Source organism: Mauremys mutica, chromosome 5, assembly GCF_020497125.1.
Source record: "Mauremys mutica isolate MM-2020 ecotype Southern chromosome 5, ASM2049712v1, whole genome shotgun sequence".
NCBI lineage: Eukaryota > Metazoa > Chordata > Testudines > Geoemydidae > Mauremys > Mauremys mutica.
Genome location: NC_059076.1, coordinates 27,102,915 through 27,128,059, shown reverse-complemented (window position 1 = coordinate 27,128,059; position 25,145 = coordinate 27,102,915). Strand labels below are relative to the sequence as shown.

The 25,145-nt window shown below is 40.7% G+C and overlaps 1 protein-coding gene across 4 annotated transcripts in view; it reads right to left on the bottom strand.

Moving 5' to 3' along the window:
- Positions 1-25,145, bottom strand: part of CCSER1 (coiled-coil serine rich protein 1) — a 1,044,860-nt gene that overhangs the window by 78,089 nt on the left and 941,626 nt on the right. The window contains exons 11-12 of one of the 4 annotated variants that reach the window (XM_045019270.1): positions 14,530-14,623; positions 12,888-14,319 (exon numbers count right to left, since the gene is read on the bottom strand). The exons of 2 other annotated variants lie outside the window; for them this stretch is intronic. In XM_045019270.1, coding sequence (XP_044875205.1) covers positions 14,292-14,319; positions 14,530-14,623 — 122 coding nt within the window. In that variant the 3' untranslated portion in view covers positions 12,888-14,291. Of the gene's footprint in view, positions 1-12,887; positions 14,320-14,529; positions 14,624-25,145 lie in introns of those variants that run through there. One more of the 4 variants, XM_045019277.1, reaches the window with a different exon arrangement.

Below are 25,145 nucleotides of genomic sequence, written 5' to 3'. Positions count from 1 at the left end.
AGATACTTAAATATGTTTATTTAATGCTTGACCCAGGTATTTGTTTATTTAACACTTGGTACAAAATAGAGTTGCTATATCTTGGGCCTGCAGTACAATAGTAACCACATTTTAATTCACTGTATTCAATGCATTCTGCTATTCCCTTCAGAAGTAGTACTTGATCACGTTATCTGTGCAATTATTCTGCTCTCATCACAGTAATATGCATCCTGATTTATAACATTCTGTTTCAGTAAATCTGCTGTCAACCCCCTAAGAAAACCAATTCCCATTCTTTCACCATGCTCAATAAAAGTTAAGTTTCAAGTATTTTAGTCAAAGAGAGAAGGCTACTGTTTAATATTTCAAGATGACTACAATTCCATTTGTTCATAAATGGAGTACGTGTGTGTGTGTGTGTGTGTGTGTGTGTATATATATATATAAAATTCAACACAAGTGAATCCATTTCAGGAATGGAGTCTCATGGAAGCTCAAAAATCTAGTATGTCTTCTTCCAAGAGAAATAAACAGCTCAGGAAGAAATCATAATACACTGCTCTTTCTACGTGACTTTCTTCTGATGATTCCAACACTCTTTACTAGATTCTTATCCCCATCACAGTAACATACAAGTGCCTCTCATATAATAATGCATTTATCTTCATGACACACTTTTGACTTAGAGAAGTATTATCACAATGTTGCAGGTTGAGAACTGAGACACAGAAAGATTAACAGTCTGATTCAAAGTCCATTCAAGTCATTGGGAGACTTTCCAATTTACAGAAGCAAAAACCAAGGCACTATATTTATATATAAAATTTGCCCAAGATACACACGACAGTTAGGTAACACTTTGTACAGATGTGAGATCAAAAAGATCTCACAATGCGAAGTGATTGGGCAACAAAATGGCAAAGGATATTTAATGTGGATAAATGTAAAGTAATGCACATTGGGAAAAATAACCCCAACTATACATACAATATGATGGGGGCTAATTTAGATACAACTAATCAGAAAATAGATCTTGGAGTCATCGTGGATAGTTCTCTGAAGCCGTCCACGCAGTGTGCAGCGGTGGCCAAAAAGGCAAACAGGATGTTCAAAATCATTAAAAAGGGGCTAGAGAATAAGACGGAGAATAACTTATTACCCGTATATAAATTCATGGTACGCTCACATCTTGAATACTGCATATGGATGTGGTCTCCTCATCTCAAAAAAGATATACGGGCATTAGAAAAGGTTCAGAGAAGGGCAACTAAAATGATTAGGGGTTTGGAATGGGTCCCATATGAGGAGAGATTAAAGAGGCTAGGACTTTTCAGCTTGGAAAAGAGGAGACTAAGGAGGGATATGATAGAGGTATATAAAATCATGAGTGATGTGGAGAAAGTGAATAAGGAAAAGTTATTTACTTGTTCCCATAATATAAGAACTAGGGGCCACCAAATAAAATTAATGGGCAGGAAGTTTAAAACAAATAAAAGGAAGTTCTTCACACAGGGCAAAGTCAATTTGTGGAACTCCTTGCCTGAGGAAGTTGTGAAGGCTAGGACTATAACAGGGTTTAAAAGAGAATTGGATAAATTCATGGAGGTTAAGTCCATGAATGGCTATTAGCCAGGATGGGTAAGGAATGGTGTCCCTAGCCTCTGTTTGTCAAAGGGTGGTGATGAATGGCAGGAGAGAGATCACTTGATCATTACCTGTTAGGTTCACTCCCTCTGGGGCACCTGGCATTGGCCACTGTCGGTAGACAGGATACTGGGCTGGATGGACCTTTGGTCTGACCCAGTACAGCCATTCTTATGTTCTTATGCCACTCAGAAAGATGACACCCACACAGTAGAGTTTGCAGCTCCTGCCTCCCATTCACTTCATCAGAAATGTCCTTGAGTTGGCATGCATGAATGAGAAACTTCCTTTTGTTTTTGTGAGCATTAAAAAATATCTGTCTTCTAATTGCATACACAATTCTTTTCATAATTTGAGAAAAAATGTTAGTGGGAGATAATCTCAATGGTTCGCTGTCTAAATATCTAATCAACAATAACGGTTTGACCTTATACAGAAGCTTTCATCTGAAGGTTTTCAACTGCTTTACAAAGGTACTGGATGTAAATTTTTTAAAAAGAATTTCTATCCAGCTAACTAATCCCACTGACTTTTAATTAGAACATGAGTTTCAACCATGCAGTCTAACAGCATTCTTTTTTTCCTGAATAATTCTATGAACCAAACCTTTGTTTTACTGATGTGCTTGCACAGGTTTGTAATTAGGTCATAACTAATAAGTTGAGGAAAACACCAACTTAAGATCATGTTTACTTGATGCCAGGGGTAGAAAGCATCTATACTAGCAGTACTAGGCAGAATAGAATCTTTTTACTTGTCCGTTTTCATAACTGCAACATAAATGTTGAATATAAATAAAATATAGACAAAGTCATTGTCAGATTAATTTCATTTTGGAACAGCACAACAAATAAAATTGTGTTTGGTTTTGGCTTAAACCTACCAGCATACAGCACTCAATAACAATACCAACTTCTATGGGAAGTCATAAAAGGAGATATTATAAAAGAAGGACTGTGCTATATTTTAAGCAGATCTTAAAACGTCATAACACGAAGTGCAGGCTCTGTAGAAACCTACCAAGCTAATCTGTTTGGGTAGCCACTATAAGATGCTCAAATCAGTTGTCAAATATCACATCTGGTTTTATTAGAAAAGAATATTGGTGAGCCAAGACATGCATGAAGTCTCAACTTCTCTCTAGAAGTGGCGCCAACCTATACACTGGAGAAAAGCTCTCCCTTTTTTTTAGTAGAGGCAGTGTTGCCACTGTTCATGCTATACTTAGTCTCTGGATAGAGTACTTCTCTCTGCAGTGCTCTCAGTCTGGCACCTCTTACCAGCAGTAATTCACTTAAACATTTTTTAAATAAAAAAGGCACTAGCTAACTGTATGTATTACAAGTCATTAGTAATGTACATTACACACATTGATAGGAGTGAATACATGAGATGAAGGACAAAGAGTCAAAGAGAATGCCAGCCTGTTTAATATACTTTAAAAGAACTTCAGCTGTTTCCATCAATCTGCTCTACATTGCAGGGCATCAAGAGCTATACTGAACCATAAATAAAGTAAAATGGGTTAAAGAGTTTGTTTATTTATTTAAACGAATAACAAGATCACCTAAGGGGCTGGTCAGGCTGGGCTTTTTCTGGCTTTATTACACAACAGATGGAGTGGCAAATGTGCAGCATAAGGAGAAAGCTATCTTAAATGCCAGTTTGTTAAACAGATTGTCTTCATCATCTGACCACTGCTAGAAAGACAATTGAAAACCACAGGCATCTAGCTTCTCCATAATGAATATTAAAAATGAAAATATGGAGTCATTTCTCACCCTTCAAATGGACTGTCAAAAGCTTCTGTCCATCACAAACACACACAGACACCAATAAACAAATCAAGATGGAAGTATTTTATCAAAGAGCCGAGCCCTGACACATAAGCACCCACCGAAGCCCTCCATCAGCTCCCCCCCATTCCCGCCAGTGCCTCCCGCCTGTCAACAGGCCCTGCTGATCAGCACCTCCCTCTACCTCCCCACGCCTACTGCCTGCCATGAACAGCTGTTCTGCGGCATGCAGGAGGCTGGGAGGGATGGGGGAGGAATGAGAACATGGTATGCTCGGGGGAAGGGGGCGGGGAGGGGGCATAATTGGGCGGGAAGAGGCAGGGCAGGGCCTTGGGGAAGGGGTGGAGTGGGAGCAGGGCCTGGGGCAGAGCCAGGTTGAGCACCCCTGGCACTTTGGAAAGTTGGTGCCTGGGCTCTGACATCCTTACTTAGTCTTTACTTGCTCCAACTCTCATTGGAACCAATGAGAAATTGCCAAATAAAGACAGGACAGAGTAAATAGTGAGAGAAGACCTCAGAATTCCTTCACCGAAGTGCCCAATAATAAAAAAAAAATTGATTTTAAAAAACGTGCACTAGGATTGTGTACATAAATTCTTGTGCAACACTGAGCTTGATTCTCAGATTGTAAACATCTCAGGCAGGAAGTCTGGCTTCCTATGTGTTTGTAAGTTGCTTACTATGCAGGGATCCTGACTGCAGGCTCTGTGCACTATTGTAACAGTGCTGCTGTTGCCTCTGCTAACGTAATAACTGGTGAGCACGACTGTGATTACTGAAAACAGCTCTAGCGATATGATGAAACACACACACAGAAGTGGGAAAAGGAAAGGGTGCAATCAACTGGCAGTGCTTAGAAGATTGCCGGATCGCTGGGGCCGGAGAGAAGATGTATTGCCTCCATAGGAACTCCAAGAGGCACTGTCTCCTCTGAACTCCAGGGAGAGCAGGGGGAGGATAGCTAATGTACCACCCTTTTAAGAGGGAACAGATTCCATTTCCTTCTGTGTTGCTATTTGGTGTGAAGGGAGGGCAGGCTGTAGCTAGAATATCAACTGCAATAGGGTAATGAATGATGGGGTTAGGGAAAAGTAATTAATGCAGTATCAGTATTCTCAGTGCTAATCGCAGATCATTTAGCTCGGGGTCTCAAACACGTGGCCGCAGGCCGCATGTGCCCCGCAAGGTTATTTTCTGCGGCCCGCGAGCTCCTCGCAGCCCCCCAGGCCTTCCCCCGTGTTTACCTAGAGTGGCTCCGGCCCGACGCGCACCGGGGCCAGGGCAGACTCCCTGCCTGCCTACCTGTCTGCCCTGTCCCCGCACCCGCTCCGGGAAGCGGATGGAACCTGGGGGAGAAGAGACGCAGGGGTATGTGTTGATGTTGCTTCAGGCACCACCCCCCAGTAGCTAGCTGGGCTAGAGCTCGCCCCCCACAACCCCTCCAGAAGTCAAACACCCTGCCCTGAGCCCCTTGCTGCACCCGACCCCCTGCCATACCCTGCACCCTGCACCTCTGCCCTGAGCCCCTGCTGCACCCCGCACCCCTCCTGCACCCCAACCCCCTTCCCTGAGCCAGCTGCTGCACCCTGCACCTGACCCCCTGCCCTGAACCCCCTGCCACATCCCTCCTGCACCCCAACCCACTGCTCTGAGCCCCCTGTCACACCCGATCCCCTGCCATACCCTGCACCCCTGCCCTGAGCCCCTGCTGCACCCCGCACCCCTCCTGCACCCCAACCCCCTTCCCTGAGCCCCTTGCTGCACCCTGCACCTGACCCCCTGCCCTGAACCCCCTGCCACACCCTGCACCCCAACCTACTGCCCTGACCCCCTGCCACACCCCTCATCCCTCCTGCACCCCAACCCCCTGTCACACCCCTCATCCCTCCTGCACCCTACACCCCAACTCCCTGCCTTAAGCCCCTGCCACACCCCACGCCCCTCCTGCACCCCCTTGGGGCAGGGACAGGGCGGAGTTGGGGTGGGGATTTTGGGGAAGGGGTTGGAATGGGGGCAGGGAAGGGGTGGGAAGAGGCGGGGCCTCATGGAAGGTGTGGCATGGGGGCGGGGCCAAGGGCAGCGCAGGGAAGGTGTCAGTAATGCAGCCCTCGGGCCAATGTACTAGTCCTCATGTGGCCCTCATGGTCATTTGAGTTTGAGACCCCTGCTGCTGCCTAACAATCTGCACGATGGAATCTAACATGGGAAGAGACTCAGCTTTATTTGGGCCTACAGTAATTCTCTCTTTCATGCATGTCTCTCAGTAACGTTAACCAGAGTTATACATTTGAATCCAGAGATTAACAGATCCCTACTCCTTAAGGGTTTTCAAAGGTTAGCAAGGCTGCAATCATTTGCAAAGCCGTATACACAGAGCTCACTGTCAGTTGGTTCTCAGCTGAGTATAGCGCCAGCTTAAGTGTCAGTTAGATGTATTTTACTGCGCACAGGGAGGGTGATTGTACAGTTTCTTTGTAGCATCATTAAACATTGAATGTGGCTAATTAGCAGAACTACAACCACTAGTACCATGCTGTCTTACCATTTACTTCAGCATGTCCTGCTAGGGTGACAGGGTTACAGTCCATGCCACCGAATGCTTCAGTTAATTCAGCCAGTATCCATTCTCTCCATTCATGCTCCTAAATTGCACTATTACCTTGTTCCATTCATATCACCCTCACCCCACTTCCTGGGGTATGTACTTGAAATGGGCAAACAAGATTTGAAGACAGAAGAACCAATCTGAAATGAAATCCATTTCCCTCAATGAAACTTGAATCTTTCTTCTTGATGATTAACAAAAAAAAAAATTAAAAATGAATAGTATTTTTTAGTCCTTTAACACCTTATATTTTAAAACACTCTATAAGCAACTTTACCTTTTGAAGTGCTATATAAGCACTTCATCTTTTAACAAGCTATATACCCCACCAAACAAAGGTGAATTATGTATTATCTGATTTTTACAGAGGGGGAAATAGACAAGGAGAGACCAAGTTACTTGCTGAAGGCCATGGAGTGAGTCACTGTCTAAACAGGAATTAGAACTAAGGCGGATTGAATTTGTTCTATAGAAACTTTTTTCTGATGGCAAATTGGGTTTTTGACAAAATGAAACATTTTGTGGAAAGTTCTGGCTTTTCTTGAATATTTTCAGTTTCTCACTGGAAAACTGCAAACCAAAATTTTTTGGCCAAAAGCTACATTTTGGGGGCATTTTAGGGTTGTTGTTTTTTTTGACAAAAAGACAATATTTTCCAATAGCAGCAAAAACTTTTCTTCTCTCCCAATTTTTTAGAATCCACCCTCACCCATCTCTGAACCTAATTTAGTAGTGATCATTTCTTTGAATACACTATCTTAGGAAAAGTTGACATCAAAATTGCAACCAGAAGTTGTTAACCTTTAAAATTTGCCCTTCAGTGCTGCTTAAACTACTTTAATCATTGCTAACCAAAAATGCTTAATATCACAGGAACTTTAAACACTCAAACTAAACCTACCACTGTAACAAGATGAAAAATTTCTTGATTTCATATTTAGTTTCTTCTCACTAGATTGTTCAACTTTGAGGACTGATCAGATCACCCAAGTATTTTACCTACTATCATAAAGGGATGTTGGTCAGAGTAAAAAATAGATTTGTCACAGAAGGCTGAAAAAAGGTACTTACAAAATAATGTTCAATGCTACATTGGGTCCAGTGAAATAAACTGCATTTCTGAAGCTAACGATACAAAACAGCATGTTTCAAAATTAGTAACATTACCGTAACATTGTTCCTATGGACAATATGGATTACCGAGTCAGAGTAATAGCTTCATTCCAAGCTAAAGCTACTACAGTGGCAGGTCAATGTAGCCTCACATATTTGATAAGAGTGTGCTAGGTAATGAACTGGTACTGCTAAGAACATTATAATACTTTCTTTTTGGCCCTCAAATCAATCTTTTGCTGTATTTTACTATTATTTAAGTAAATTCTTATTGGGAAAAAAAAAAGTAAATAAGGGCTTAAATTGAATAAGTAAGGCCTCTTCTTAATTGGCAACAAATTAAACATATTAAAAAAATTCTGTATTCTTGTGTGATCCTTTTTAGTAGGAAAAAGGTAGGGGTGGGCAGATTGCACTGGGAAACTGGCATATTTACTAAGAGCCATATTTTGATACCCTGACCAGGGCCACCCAGAGGATTCAGGGGGCCTGGGGTCTTCGAATTGCCGCCGAAGACGCAGTAGGTCCCGGGGCAGAAGGACCCCTTGCTGCAGGTCTTCAGGGCACTTCGGCGGCGGGTCCCAGAGTGGACCCCCCACCACCAAACTGCCGCCGAAGACCCGGAGAGAGTTTTCCTGGGACCCCGGAGCGAATGAAGGACCCCGCCCCAGGGCCCCCGAAAAACTCTTGTGGGGGCCCCTGCAGGACCCGGGGCAAATTGCTCCACTTGCCCCCCCCCCCCAGGCAGCCCTGACCCTGACTAATCATAGAGTAAGGTTTTATACTATCTGTGTAAGGATCTGGTCCTAAAGTAGCTTATAACAAACCTGAATGAAGGGTTTGTATATCAAGAAGAGATACCTGGAAAGCATAGATTCAATCCTAATCCCTTTACCCAGTTTTTACTTATTCCTTACAAAAACTCAACTCTCTTTGGATGTGTAAAAACTGACGAGGCACATCAGGATTTAGCTATATGAATTTTATCTCGAGCATCAAAGAATGCCTCTATTGGAATTAAGGGAATTCAAAAATGTTGAAGATGTACAAATCAACAACATAATTACTTGCCCTGCGTGTATTCTGGACATGTTCAGACATGCTGTACTCACCTCTAAAACATCACTATGTACCACACATTACCATATCCAGATATCTGAGAAAATGCTGCATATTCTTACATCACAGTGTCCATCTAGACATGGAAAATTGATTGTTTCTGTCAATGTGTGTCACATCAACAGGGCCCTACTCACTCAACCCTCTCCACCATATCTGTTTCTGAAATGGTTTAACTGCTAGTAGTGTAGATGAGACAAATCTGTTCTCAACACTGTTACAGAAAGTACCACGGACACCAAGTTCCCTATCATACTTTTACTAACGGTGCTGAAAAAAAAGTTTGTTCCATCCACACTAGACACTAAACTACTTTCATAACCACAGGCACAGGCATTCACAGCGAAGGATCATTGTCCTAATATAAATGGAGCCTCAGTTAACCAGGGTGATAACTGCTGGTAAATGACCATGATGGTCAATGGGCATGAATGATGGAAAAAAGTATTAAACAAAATGGGAGCTGAAATACCATATTAATGATAGCACCATTCACCTTTCTTTTAATTCTTGTATATACTCAAAAGTTGTATCATTTTAACTATACTGATATAGTTATACTGGGAAAACCCTCAGTGTGGATGCCGTTACATCAGTATAAAGGTGCTTATATCAGTATAGCTTATTCCCTTACGGAAAGGGGTCCAAAATTCACATCATTTACACTGATATGATCATACCCATGTAGTCTCCTGTTCTCATTCCACACATATACCTCACACTGACATCAATGAGAGTCCTGAGGAAGGATCAATAGCAGGATATAGATCATCATAATAATGCACATTTCATTACACAAAAGGCTGGTAGTAATTTTCAGAATAATTAATTTAAACAATTCTTTCAACAGAGGGACCATTCTTCCAAAATGATAAAAATAAAAATTACTAACATGTCATAAGGAGTCTGGTACAAAATCTGTCCAAATTTCCCTGTATTTATCCCTCCATAACTTTCTCTTTATTTACTTACTATGTCTAAATATTTCCTTTCCTTTCATCTACCTCTTCATAAATATAGAATGACAGTAGATTTACTATTTATAGTTATAAAAATAGTGACTTCATCTGCTACAATGTGGCAATTGATGCCCCCAACAACCTGCATACTCAATGAGATGTAAACAGCGAAATACAATAGGATAGCATGATTGATGCATAAAGTCACTTTGCTCAACAACACAATCTTAAAAATGCATATTGAAGTTCATATATATCTAGGTAATAATGAACTCTCAAAATTATCAGGACAGATTGTACAATTGTTAATTGGCGAGCATACAGCAGGTGTGTTTCTCTCACTTTGGAAGTCTCTGGAAGAGGGGTGACTCCGCATACCGATACATTAGACAACAAGCAGACAAATACTTTTAAAACAAACAGTAAAAAGGAACTGTGAAATTGAATGGCTTGATTGATAATGGGATATAAAACCAGAGTGTTAATCTGAACCCACCTTCAATTGTTAGTAACTAAACTAAAAGGGGGATTTTCAAAAGAGCTTAAGTAACATAAGAACACAGCCCTAAGTATTCAATCTTACATCCACTGAAGTCAATGGTAATTTTACCATTGATTTCAGTGGGAGCAGAATCAGGCCCTAAAAGTTATCTTCAATGTTTGTGACGTGAGTCAAATGTTCTCAAGGCACAAGATCAAGCACCAAATTGGCAGATAAACTGAACCACTCCAAGTAGTGATTCTCCTAGGATACACTGGTGGAGTAATATAGGGAAGTTTGCACTGCCACTATCTGAGCTACCTCTCTTCTGTATGTAAAGAGGGTTTCAATCTCCATAGCCATCAGGCCAGCACCTTTCACCAGCACTAACTTCACACACAAAAATTATAAGTAAAAATGGAATTCAAATACATTGTATAGTAGCCTAAAAATTGTAACAGCATTCAGGAGAAAAATTCATCTACCCTGAAATGTGCTGACTTTGTGGGAAAAACATCTGAATCCAAACCTGCAACTCGTTTACAAGAAGTGACTCTTTAGAAATTCTGGCATATAAAGAAAAATTTCTGTTTTGAGACAAGTTTTGAGTACTTTGCTATTTTCCCCCCTCAACCCGAGCTAAATCTTATTCTTCACAAACACTGGCACTTCTGAAAGGACCTGCTCTTTTTCCCCTTGAGTAACTCCAATTTTAAAAGATTTGTCTGACAAGTCTGAGAGTAGTTGGGAGGAAGTGGAGGTTTGTGTTTAAATTCCCACAGTTTTTAGGCTTCTAAAGCATCCAAATGCCTGCTGTGCATTTATACTCCGCTGAAACAAAATTAATAAGCAAAACAGATAGTGGGAAAGATATTTTAGATAGTTTCTACCAGGGTATGAATATTATTCTCTAAAATGTTAACTCTTGAAAGTAATTTCTCAACACTAACGTTGGGAATTGACATCATATTATAAACCCATGTTAAGTAATATAATGTTAAACACAATTTAGCACTCAATGTAAAAATGTACTATCATGTTTCAAAGTGTACCAGCTGGTTGTGGTTAACCCTACGGACTACCCCTTCTGAGTCAATGCATCTTAGAATTATTCACAACCAACTGATACAAGGTGTTCCATTCTATGCATCCGAAGAAGTGAGCTGTAGCTCATGAAAGCTCATGCTGAAATAAATTTGTTAGTCTCTAAGGTGCCACAAGTACTCCTGTTCTTTTTAAGGTGAAACATGACAGTCTCTCTCTACTTTGTATCCTTGTCTATGTTAATTTAGCAAACATTTGTTTAATAAACACCATTTCAGTTTTCCAGTGCAGACGAGTCCTTATAGTGGAAAAAGGTTAATAGTAGCTGATGAGTAATACAGCTTTGTTATACCATTTATTTATTTATATGAAAGTGTGTGTGAACAGAGAGGTGGCAAAAAGTGTTTACAAGTCACATTCTTTTTTTTAGACTTGTCCAGAGAACAGGGGAGTGAGAGAAATTCCAGAAAGATCTAACCAGACAAGGGCTCAATTTGGCCACTTAACACTCACACTATTATTATCACGACTGGGATGTGCGCAGGCTGACCTAATGGTTAGAGCAGGAGTCAGGCCAGGTCAAATGCCAGGAGGTGAGAGTCTGACATAGGGCAGCCGGAGAGGCAGGCAGAGTCAGGTTACCAGGAGATTGGCGTCGGGCACTAGGTTACAGACAGCCACTGAAGAGTGAGGTTGAGGATGAAAGAGGGTTGGAAGCCAGAATCTAGGGTCTATCATAGGCAGGGCCTGGAGCAGAAAGAAGCCAGCAGGCAGTCTATGTTGTTGCTCAGACAGCTTCTTAACATGGCTTCCTAGTTTATATACGGGTACTGGCCAACCACTGGGCTGTGAGGGGCCACGACTCAAGCCCCAAGGGGCAGTACTTCCTGCCAAGCCTAGCTTTGCAGGGTCCTTCTGGGGATGCCCAGCTTAAGCCCCTAGTGGTGATGCAGATGCATCAGCAGTCCAGAATCTCCATACCTCCACGTTCTAGCCCTGCACATTCTTACAATTATTTTATAGATTCTAGGACTGGAAGGGACCTCGAGAGGTCATCGAGTCCACTCCCCTGCTCTCATGGCAGGATCATATACTGTCTAGACCATCCCTGATAGACATTTATCTAACCTACTCTTAAATATCTCCAGAGATGGAAATTCCACAACCACCTTGACAGTTAGGAACTTTTTCCGAATGTCCGACCTAAACCTCCCTTGCTGCAGTATAAGCCCATTGCTTCTTGTTCTATCCTTGGAGGCTAAGGTGAACAAGTTTTCTCCCTCCTCCTTATGACACCCTTTTAGAAAACTGAAAATTGCTATCATGTCCCCTCTCAGTCTTCTCTTTTCCAAACTAAACAAACCCAATTCTTTCAGCCTTCCTTCATAGGTCATGTTCTCAAGACCTTTAATCATTCCTGTTGCTCTTCTCTGGACCCTCTCCAATTTCTCCACATCTTTCTTGAAATGTGGTGCCCAGAGCTGGACACAATACTCCAGTTGAGGCCTAACCAGCGCAGAGTAGAGCAGAAGAATGACTTCTTCTGTCTTGCTCACAACACACATGTTAATGCATCCCAGAATCACGTTTACTTTTTTTGCAACAGCATCACACTGTTGACTCATATTTGTAGTATTTTGTACTATTTCAGTAGTTTCACTGAAATCAAATCATCTTGAGTAAGGGTAATAGAAACAGACCCCTAAATGATTAATGAAATTGATCAAACTCCTACCTTACGTGCTATTGCTGTTGTGCAGGTTTCAGTACAGCAGTGCATTCATGACTGTTGAGAGATTTGTCAAGAATGCATTGAAACTCTGCTCATAAAATTCTTTTAAACTGCCACCATCTTATTTGTTCTTAACAAGATCTGATCATGTTTTGCAGATTGTTTTTAAAGGTCTTGCTATCTTGTCTAATTTCTGAATTTTTGGGGAGGGCTTAAAGAATAGGATATGTGGTTACTTAAAGCAATTTGTATACATATTTTATTTCTTTCAGTTATTTATTTTTTACTTGTATGTAGCTAAGGAAAGGCCAAGCATGAAATTGGAGCTGCAGAGCAAGTCAGAATTTATTGATATGAAACTGCTTTGAGAGCTCAATAGGTGTGCAGCAAAGCAAGAAGGGTAAACGGGCTGAATAATTCATTGAACCTTTAAACATCAACAAATAACACTTAGAGTGAGGAATGCCTGTTTTGCAACAGTAGGTGTGTGGTGCACACACAAAAGAAAATAGATGTTCCAAGAATCATGTTATGAGAACATTACAATAAACAGAGCTTGGGTTTTTTTGTTGGTTTTTTTTTCATTAGTAATTCTCAGGGAAAACACAATAAGAAAGTTATTTACAGAGAGATGCATTATAGAAATGGGTATTTTGTTTTATTTAGTATAGAGTCCCAAAAGCTGCATCTACTATAGTCAGTATAAAGGGAATGGAAAAAACAGATGGCAGTATAATGTGATAAAAAGAGAAGCCGCTGTTATCAAATAGCTGCAATATTGGAATAAAAATAGTCACATTAATAAAACCTAAGTGTAAAGTATACAAACACCTGAACTATAAATATTATAGCATGTGCAGGTCATTATATTTGAGTTTGAGCTTCCATTCAAACCCCATTTTTCCAGTTGCTAATTTTCTCAAACAAATTCCTCAGTAAAACTGGTTCCATTGTTTTTGAGCCGTTGAAGATTTAAAAGTACACATTTTACTCATATGCTCCAACAACAAATTGCGTGTTCAGATAACTTGAGGCTTCACAACTGGCTTCTTTTGTAGATCTTACTAAGAACCAAAGATCTAATTTAAAGCCAAAGTAGATGAAATAAATATTTGAGGATCAGAATTTGACTATACACAAAATATTTCTATCCATTTTTAGCCTACATTAAACCCAGCAGCAGAGTGTGCTGGCAATACTGAGGCCTTGATTCAGAAAAGCACTTAAACACATGCTTAAGTCCATCTCTATTCAGAACAGCACATAAGCATATGCTTGACTTTAGAATTCAGAATGTGCTTAAGCGCTATCGTGAATCAGGGTCACGGTAAAGTTTCAGATTAGCCATATCCTCATGATCAAGATTCAGTTTGGGATGCTCTTAAACTAAAGCTCATATTAGGGACACACAATCTCTTTTTAGGGGATGACCTCAAACTACAAATGTAAATATTCCAATAAACCAAGATGTCAGGGAAAGGAGCCATCTATGCAGAAGTCCATATATAAGGGGAAGCCAGGAACATTCTAAATATTGTCGCATTGTAAAGAGGAGAACTTGGGCTACAGAGTTCAGAATTTTAAATAGTCACAAAAGTTTTTTTTCTCATTTAAAAAGACCATGTAAAGGTGAGAAGGTCTATGAAAATCAAAACTAAAGTTTGGCTTTATTGGTCTAATTGTCGTGGGGGGGGTTGGTGAGAGGATTATGCCACCTCTCCTGTAACCATTCAGATCAGCTTCTTCCTAGTCCCCTCTCAACCCCTTAGGATCCACACATCTCAGAAAGCCCTTCTGTGGGGGAAGATAGATCTGCTCATTGAGGTCCATCTTCATAGGCAGATCTGTGGAGGGAGGAAGGGATCAATATAGGCCATTGTAATGACATGTTTTACCAATTGTACACTTAAAATTAATTCCTCACACAAGCACACACCCTCAATATTTATTGATATTTTCCAAGAAACACTCATCTGGCACTCAAGATAATCTGACCAAATAAGTAGACCATACTCTAGTTCTGTGGGAAGTAGTAGGAAAGAAGCTTCCCTCACATGTTGCAAAACTGCTCCACAGTCTCTACTGCTGCTTCAGAGGTGGAGCACAAAACAGACCTGCTCTGCAGAATGGAGGTGAGATGAGACATAGCTAGTGGGACGATATAGAGATAGATGGATTAGACTTTTTCCCCTCCATCCCCATCAGCAGATACTCTGATACACACCAACGGTGCACACATCCTCTGTAGTGTCCTGGGATCTCCTAATCTATACCAGAGTAGAACTGCACAAGTTCATCTGGGCCAGGTCCCTTTGCAGTCACAGGATTTATTCCTCATTGATGGATAACTGAGAGGATATATTTCATTGCTAGGTATGTCTTGAGATATTGATTTAAACAACCGAAAAAAAATTGTTAAAGGAAAATGGCCACTAACCAATTTTTAATCAATTACATTTTGTGGCGTGATAGTTATACACAGTATTACTTGTCATTAGTTAAAACTAAATACTCAGTGAGCATGAGACATTAAAATTGATAAGCTCACACATAAATTAAAGCAGTGCATTGAAATAGTTGGTGAAATTTGTTAGCGAACAATTTAAAGGAGAATGCATACTGCGCTGACGTTTATTAATGTGTTATTTTTCTGACAAATCCAGAAGCCAGAATGTTTACAACAATCTTAAAATGACTGTATCTGTCCACTTTCTGTCTGCTTGTTCTGAATCTCTTTGATTTCACCTTGTGTTAACTTGACCTAACCCTTGCCCTAACCTTCTGCTATATCTTCTGTCATCTGTGGTCTCATCATTAGTGGAATCTTCTAACATCACTTTACCTCTTGAATGTTCTTTTCTTCCCCCAGTATCATCATCAGCCTCTGGAGACCCTGTGACTCCTGCTCTTCCTGCTGCTTCATTTCAACTGTAGTTTGTTTCAATAATTATTCAGACCTCTAGCCTTTCCACACTTTTTTCACCTGCCTCCTGTTCTAATGGACCATTTCTTCATTTACTACTCTTTTCGATTCTTCAAGGAAATATGACAGGCTACTTGCTATAGTTAACATCAAGTAGGAGAAAGGAAGATAAATCTGCATGTATTGTGCACAAAACAGTGACATTTTGGGCGTTGAGAGATCTGTGCAAAGGGTTGTACATGTTCTTGGTTGAGATGTGAAAGACCAGATTGAGCCTAAGAAGCCATTTTCTCACCTCCAGCTGTTTGTGAACTCCAGCTACTGTTCACAAGACATAGGTAGTTAATTATTGTTATCATCCACAGAAAAACTTGGGAAATATGTTGAAGTATTATTGCTGGGTACTTCCTTTAAAATTACCAGCAATAAAATACTTAACAATGCTGATATTTTAAATGTCACCAGGTTTCACATCACTGATCTGAATGAAGCAGTTAGACCCTCTCAGAGCTCTTATTTCAAGCCTTTTACAGAATCAGAAAGACATTACTACATCAGCTTACATATATAGAAGGTCATCTTTCCAACCATTACGGATAAAACCTTTTTTTAAAAATTAAAGCTTTGGCTCAGAAGAAGCTGATGGGGACACCAGCAGAGCGAGCCTCATGTGGAAAACGTAAACTGCGGGTGCAGAGACTCATAAGTTTTAAACAAATCACTTCACTCAGATATCTGGAATTATATTAGCTGAACTTTTGTCACATACACCAAGAAAATATTCAACAGCTCTTCATATTAAGTTCCGGTGTCTAGATAAATATATACATTTCAATATAAAATTTATTTAGTTTGTTTGTTTAGGCATCCTACTGAACTGTTTCTGAACTTGTAATGTTGCTTTTAGCACATGTATTGCCATCTGATTACATGGAAGGTCTCATAAATTAAGTACAAACAATATCTTAAAGCTGCCTAGAAACCCTTATTGAGATTACTGCATGTCTTATCACAGCACTTTTCCCCCATATGACACAAGTCACTCCTTTGGTGATTTATTCACTGTAAAGACCTTTATTGCCCTCTGCTCTTTTGTTCTAGCTAGGCTGACATTATCACTCAGAAGCTCAGGAGGCGGCTAAGCTTGCTAGTTTCAAACTCTCAGAGAGGAAAACAAGGATACAATGAATTTTCTTCCCTCTATTTGCTAATAATATGCAGTTTATGACTTCCATTGCTTTATAGTTTGTACTATATATATTTTACAATGTAAGGGATACTTCAACCCCACTTTTGCATTTAATTAACTGCAGCAATTATTTATTATTTTGGTATGCTACAAGTAAAGTGAAATATATGCTGAAGTGGAAGCAATATAAAATAATTGTTTTAATTTCATTTATAGGTTCTTCGGTGGTACAAAATTTGCTACCCGTTTGACTCTCCTTGCTAAAACAGAGAACACTTTCTTAAAAAGATTATTTTAATTCCTTATTAATGTAGTGCCAATAATCTACAGCCAAGAACAGAGTCCCTTTGTGCCAGGCAATATACAAATGCACAGCAAGGGAAAGCAGCCCTTACCTAAACAGCATACAGTTTCAACAGACAAGTGAGACAAAGGTGGAGAGGAGAAACAGAGGTGAAGTGACTGGCCCATAGCAATTTAGTAGCAAAAACAGGAATAGAACCAAGGTCTTCTAAGTTTTGAATCAGTGCCATATCCACTAGACTTCACTGCTTCTCTCAGTTAGCTGCTCTCCATGTCCCAGATTGCTGGGCATTCCCTTATAAACATGAAAAATACTCTATGGCGGTTACCATACTTTCTAGCAAGCCTTAATACGGTTGAGAGGGTTGGACCAGGGAGGACAGAACATTTCCTGTTGAACTTAATTATTACTTGATTTATTCCAGTTCCATTTAATAAGTCCCACACTAAATATGCCAATTTTAACATATTTTCAAAAACCCTCTTTATTTCAACTTATCCACTTATTCTACATTACCTTTCATTTACCACCATACTAATTTTACTCCACATACAGTTCCTCTAGCATTCCCTATCTCAGTTAGTTCCAATCACACTTTCTTTAAAGTCTATGACAATTCATTTCCTTTCTTGTGTATGAGAAAGTCCCTCAGCATATTCCTCACTACTGTGTACATAAGATGATCAGCTAATATTCCTGATCGGAAACTTTACTCTGTAGGAGCTTAGCAAGAGTATTATGCATTATTCTGCATCCCATCTAAAGTCTTCAACCATGAAACACCACCTCTACTATACTGATCAAAAGAATATCATATCAAAATGCCTTACAAACCACATAAGGAAATTGATACCAAAAAAAAAAAAAAAAGAGAGAGACAATTTCTTGTCAGTCTGCATAGAAACGCTCTCTCTCTCCATACATCATCACCACCAGCTGTAGTACAATTAAACTCAACAGTCCACAGGTGTTCACAGGAATTATTAACAAAAGCACACTTCCCTTTCGTGCTCTTAAAAAATTAGGGAGTTCTTTAACTTCCACACACCTTCAAACACTAAACAAAACATGGAAATAGTAGAAAATAAAGAAATCAGATACAGCAGAACGAAAACAATCAGCATGCGCTGTGACCATCAAGCAAGTCTCTTACAACAATTTAGAGCTTTTTCAAGAACGTTCACTTCTGCTGTGGCTCAATTTTAAAAAGAATGCTCTTTAAATTTGTACAATGATATGTCTCATTCACTCCATAGCACCTACCGACAAAATGGGGCACCTCAAATTAAAAAACTGAGAGATGAAAATTGCAAAAATGAAAAATAAACTATCAAAAATACTTTCTCCTCTGAGCTCTGCTGTCCTTGAAGCTCTTCTTGATATCTCTTAACTTTCTTAACATATTTTAGGCCTTGTCTACACAATAGAGTATTGTCAACAAAAGTCAGCTTTCATCGGCAAATCCCGCCAACCAAACTCTCCTCCTTTGCTGATAAAATAAAACCACCTCAATTAACATAACAATGGTTATACTGGTTTAGATCAATGGTCTATAGAGCCAGGTATCCTGTCTTCTGACAGTGACCTTCTGACAGTGACCAATGCTAGGTGCTTCAGAGGGAATGAACAAAACAGATAATCATCAAGTGATCCATCCCCTCGCCCATTCCCAGCTTCTGGTAAACAGAGGCTAGGGACACTTCAGAGCATGTTTTTGCATCCTTTCCCATCCTGGCTAATAGCCATTGATAGACGTATCCTCCATGAACTGATCTAGTTCTTTTTTGAACCCTGTTATAGTCTTGGCCTTCACAATTTCATCAGTGGGTTCTAGCCCATGAAAGCTTATAGTCAAATAAATTTGTTAGTCTCTAAGGTGCCACAAGGACACCTCGTTGTTTTTGCTGATACAGACTAACATGGCTACCACTCTGAAACCTAGTTCTTCTGTTCTGAGAAGGAATAAATAACACTTCCTCATTTTCTTTCTGTACACCAGTAATGATTTTATAGACCTCTATCATATGATACCTTAGTTTTCTCTTTTCCAAGCTGAAAGTCCCAGTCTTATCAATCTCTCCTCATACTCAGAAATGACTAAACTGTTTTCATTCAAACATTGCAAAAGCAATTCACCTTTAGATAGAGACCTATCCCGAAAATTTTCAGCCTCAAAAGGTAGATATTTCAGATAGTTAAAAACAACTGAAAATTAGGGGTTATTATAGAAACTTATATAACCTTTAGTAGAGGGTCTGGGTTACTTCTGCTGTAAACAAATCATTTTTTAAAAAAAAGTTCAAAGTCTGAAAGAAATACAAATAATATGAATAACATTTTTTAAATATTATCCATTGATACAGTGTTGGATAAAAGTTATTAACTTGAGTTACTAATTATTTGGGGGGGGGGGAATGTTTTAGTACTCTGAGAAAAATGGAACCAAGATGTTTAAAACATGAAATAAAAAAAAATACAACTACCCAATCTCTCAAACTTAAAAACTGCAATATCCTGAAGAACTAACTGGGGGAAGCGGAAAGGGACAAAACCAACAAAATAAAACGAAAACACCCACAATGTTCAATGAAAACATGTTAATAAGAGAAACATCCAATTTACCATAGAATAACCTATAACAAAAGGAATTCCTTCATTTACATGGTAAGGGATTAATCAGGTTGAAGAAATGATGATTTGGAGAATTTCATGCAGTAATAAATTATTTTATTAAAGCACTAATTTTGCTCTCTCTGAATGAATCTATGAACATTTATTAATTATACTAGTAGAGAGATTGGATACCACAGTATAGTGGTCAACATGCAAAGATTTATAGATTAACATTCTCTACTCAAAAAATTTAAGGAAGTGTCTTGTTCTGACATTAAGCAGCTGCTAATAAGCTCTGTGATTACAGGGAGAGCACTAACAATGAAATGTTAATTGAACTTAACAGAACATAGTCTTTTTTAAATCTAGGACAGTATTTACAATTATTGACATGGCTAGTCAATACCACACCATACCTCTGGCAGATGGTCAATTGCCATATAAACTGTTCCAATCTACTAACTGGCAAAGAAAATTATTTATTTTCTCTTGTAAAAGAAAATTTGTTGTTAAAGCTATTAATACATAAGACTGGACTGGTGTTGGACTATACCAAAGGATTTCTGTATGATTTGTGTGTTCTGTATGATTTCTGTATTAATGCCATAACGAGATGTATGGTTGGTAGACTGAATGCAACCCACCCATAGTTTAGAGATCCCAAAGTACTGTTAATTAGAAGGCCTTTTTCTTCTTCTCCCTGAGAGCCGTTTACAAGGCCAAACTGCTAATTGTGTCAACACATCCTGGGACAGAGAGTCTGCTCTCAGAAAAGATGAGACCTTGCAAAAACAACTGTTCTTTGGAACAGCACACAGAGACTCACACCCTTCTTGCATTATTTATCTTGCTTGTTATGTATGTTATATGGTAAGGGGGTTAAGCAGTTTTGTTATGCCCCAAGAGTGGTTAAAGCAGGGCCGCCCAGAGGGGGGGGCAAAGGGGGCAATTTGCCCCGGGCCCCGGGCTCCGCAGGGGCCCCCAAGAGAACAGCGGAGGCTCCCGCCTCCGCCCCTCTCCTGGAGCCTCAGCGCTTGATGTCTCCGGTGGAGCCCCTGAGCCCCGCCCTGCTCAGAGCCGCGTGGTGAGGGGGTGGGGCTGGGAGCTCAGCTCCCTCCGCTCGGCGTGGAGCTCCCAGCCCCGCCCCCTCACCACGCGGCTCTGAGCGGGACGGAGCTCAGGGGCCCCGCCGGAGACACGCTGCCGCTGTTCCGGCGAGGCGCTGAGACTCCGGGTGAGGAGGGAGCCGGGGGTAAGAGGCTGGGGCCGGGGCCGGGGCCAAGGCTGGGGCCCGGGGGAAGCGGGACCCGCCGCCGAAGCGCAGCCCGGTCTTCCGCGGCGGGGGGCCCTTCCGTTCCGGGACCCGCCGCCGAAGTGCCCCGAAGACCCGCGGCGGGGACCCTCCCCCCCGCCGCACTTCAGCGGCGGGTCCCGCTTCGGCGGTAATTCGGCGGCGGGGCGTCCCCGCCGCGGGTCTTCGGGGCACTTTGGCGGCGGGTCCTGGAACGGAAGGGCCCCCCGCCGCCGAAGACACCGGGCCCCCGGAATTCTCTGGGCGGCCCTGGGTTAAAGTCAAAAGAGATATATGTTGAAATAAAGCTAGGAAATGCATGTGAATGGATGTTGTGTGTAAATAGAAGATGAATGGTTAGGAGTGCCAGCCTAAGAGTTACAACTTCAGTATCGATCGGCCGAAGAATGTGCTAAGTGGAGATAACCGGATGACCCCCAGAAGGCAGACTGGAATCCACCTAACAGCCTAAAGGATGAGAGAACCAAAGAACAGATAACATCTGGCAGCTGTCATGGAGCTGTCATGGATGTGCATCTGCTGATTGATTCAGCAACAGCATGATGAAGCCACCTTCATAGACTGGCATAGGAATAAACTCCTATAAAAACAGACCCTAAAGACTAGGGACTGAGTCTGGTTCTGCAACCACCCTCCAAGAGCATCAGATGTGCATCTGACAAAGACTCGGCTCCACCCTTGTGCCCAGGTTACCTGGCCAGTACTTGGCATGAGCAACCAAGATGACTAACTGATTTAAAGGTGCATTTTTGTTTGTAGTTTTATTTATCCAGAGATTCCAAATAATTTAAACAACACATAATGGATATCCATATAAATGAGAAGCATGTACTCTGAAATTCAAGATGCATAATTTGGTCAATTATATGGCTGTGCATGGTACTTTCTGGGGTGCAACAGAACCACGGTTGTGGAAGAGCCTTTTAGGTCCTGCAGTGACTGAACAGGGTAGGCAGCCAGTCTATTCACCAAAAGGTGTGTTGTTTTTTGTTTGTTTGTTTTGTTTTGTTTTTTAAAACAGCTTTTTATTTATTTAGCTAGCTTCCTTTAAGTTGTCAGATGGCGGGAACAGGCAAGCAGGCCATTCAAGAGGAATCACATAGCTGCCCTAAAAGACAGGGGTTAAACATGCTACAAACCAGGAGGTCCGCCTGAAAAGGAAGCAGAAGGCATCAGGGAAAGTGATTCTTGTGGCCTATAGGTCTGGTATAGACAAGTGTCACTCAAGTTTTTGGTTCATTCCAGGCTAAAACTCAAAAGTGAAATGAATGAATCAGGTACGAAAATTTTGTGAACCAAAACTGGAACAAAGGGTTCATGGAAGCCCCTCCAACCTGAAACCAATGACCCCTGTTCAATATTACAAGCATGTAACTACCTTTTCAAATAGTGCAACTCAGAAGACTGAGAGTTGGGATTTAGTCTGGGTAAGTACACAGACATTTGGACCTGAAACTCTGTAGAATTAGGCTGCAATTCACACAAGATTTCTGTCCCTTCCACTGCAGGTTCAGCATGAAAGTCAGTTGAGAAACACAATTTTCTTGCAGCACTTTTGGACCCATTCCTAGGAAAGCCCAGAAGTGCAAAGGTGGCAAAAATGATGTGGAAAATAGACACCCATATGACTCAGTACTTCTTTCCAACAGTTTGGTTGTAAAAAGAGGGCATGGGTTTTTTGTTTTTTTTTTGTTCTAGGTTCGGTTTGTGTTGTTTTTGGAAGGAGCGGAGTGTGTGGGGGGGGGTGGGGGAGTGGAAAAAAGTTTCAAGGCTTTTCCTAATTATTTTGTCTTTTGTACTGAAATGGTCAAAGGTAATGAGCTACAATGGTGATAGCTAGAAGTGATGACAGGCTGATTAATGAAATGTTTATTTACAACCTGCAGAGATGATGATGTTGAAGAGAAACGGAGTTTTAGCACTTGCTTTCTGAAGTCATTCTGAATTAACAACTAATAGATAGCTTTTCTTAAGAAAGCTTTTTCACAGTGAGGAGTGCAGAATGAAAAACAACCAAAAAAGGAATTAATTTTGTCACTCATTGATCTTATTCCTTTTTTCTTGGTACTGTATTAACCTAATGAATTTATCTTTGAACACTATGTGGAGCAGATATCCTCACTGAACAAAACGATCAGTAAATACTTTCATTTAACTAGGTTTCTTCTCTTGTTGCTAGTTTGTCAAATCTTGACAGCATGGTTGTAAACAACAATCTCTTTGGTAGATCTCAGAGGACAAGATGGTGGATACAGACGTGCCTTTGAAGATTTTCTGCAGAGATCTTTTCCAGTAACACTGGTGCAAATACTGAACAATTCATATTAAAGGAGGATTAGAAAAGTTCCATAGGACCAAACACATATAGTGACTCAGTCAGCCTGGTCCCTGCTTCTCCATTTGCTGTTGGAGTGAATTAATCTGCACCAGCCCCTGTCATAGATATCTGTCATAGATAATTTCCTTGAGGGGTGGGAGGGGTGGAGTGGGCGAAGGAGGAGGGGTAGACTCAGGGCTCCACCAACTCCCCACTCTCTGCATACCTGTGATATGGGGATTAGTGGCTCAGCAGAGGCTGCTTTCCTCCCATGGTCCTACCCATTATATGAGTGGCAAGCTCAGGGGAGTAAGAGAACACTTTATGGCTTCTTATTCCCCTGTACAGACACACAGCAAGAGTCACCATCCGGCCCATGAATTCTAGAGAATTCTTTTGGTTTCTTCCCTAGTAAAAGTTCGACGGGACTTTTCCATAAAGGATTGAGATGTAAGAGAGATAAAAACAAAGATCATTCTAGGTGCAAACCTAACCAAGAGGTAGCTCAAATTTAGAAAGCCCTGAAAGGTGTTAAATGTTATGATGAGATTTTTTTCACCTTAGAAAACAGTAGATGTTCCTCAGAATTGCAGGTCTTTTTTTAACATGTACTCATAAATTACATTGCTAAAATATTGATATGGTCAAATCTGGTTAATTCAAGCCAGTTTTGCTTCTCATTAAGATTTAACAAGAGACTGCTGCATATATGATATAATCTCTTTCAGAAGTTAGGACACAGAGAATAAAGAGAGCATGAATTAGGTCGGAATGTAAGAGCAACATAAAGCCATCAGAAACAGAGCAAACATTTGGAGTGGGAAGAAAAACTGTTTTGGGGCTAATGGTAAGTGATGGAAACACTGACAACAGTCTTCTTGAGAGGAATTTCATGTGTGGCACTAGAAAAGGTTCAGAGAAGGGCAACTAAAATGATTAGGGGTTTGGAATAAGAACATAAGAACATAAGAAAGGCCGTACCGGGTCAGACCAAAGGTCCATCTAGCCCAGTATCTGTCTACCGACAGTGGCCAATGCCAGGTGCCCCTGAGGGAGTGAACCTAACAGGCAATGATCAAGTGATCTCTCTCCTGCCATCCATCTCCATCCTCTGACGAACAGAGGCTAGGGACACCATTCTTACCCATCCTGGCTAATAGCCATTTATGGACTTAGCCACCATGAATTTATCCAGTCCCCTTTTAAACATTGTTATAGTCCTAGCCTTCACAACCTCCTCAGGTAAGGAGTTCCACAAGTTGACTGTGCGTTGCGTGAAGAAGAACTTCCTTTTATTTGTTTTAAACCTGCTGCCTATTAATTTCATTTGGTGACCCCTAGTTCTTGTATTATGGGAATAAGTAAATAACTTTTCCTTATCCACTTTCTCAACATCACTCATGATTTTATATACCTCTATCATGTCCCCCCTTAGTCTTCTCTTTTCCAAACTGAAGAGTCCTAGCCTCTTTAATCTTTCCTCATATGGGACCCTCTCTAAACCCCTAATCATTTTAGTTGCTCTTTTCTGAACCTTTTCTAGTGCTAGAATATCTTTTTTGAGGTGAGGAGACCACATCTGTACACAGTATTCGAGATGTGGGCGTACCATGGATTTATATAATGGCAATAATATATTCTCAGTCTTATTCTCTATACCCTTTTTAATGATTCCTAACATCCTGTTTGCTTTTTTGACCGCCTCTGCACACTGCGTGGACATCTTCAGAGAACTATCCACGATAACTCCAAGATCTTTTTCCTGACTCGTTGTAGCTAAATTAGCCCCCATCATGTTGTATGTATAGTTGGGGTTATTTTTTCCAATGTGCATTACTTTACATTTATCCACATTAAATTTCATTTGCCATTTTGTTGCCCAATCACTTAGTTTTGTGAGATCTTTTTGAAGTTCTTCACAATCTGCTTTGGTCTTAACTATCTTGAGTAGTTTAGTATCATCTGCAAACTTTGCCACCTCACTGTTTACCCCTTTCTCCAGATCATTTATG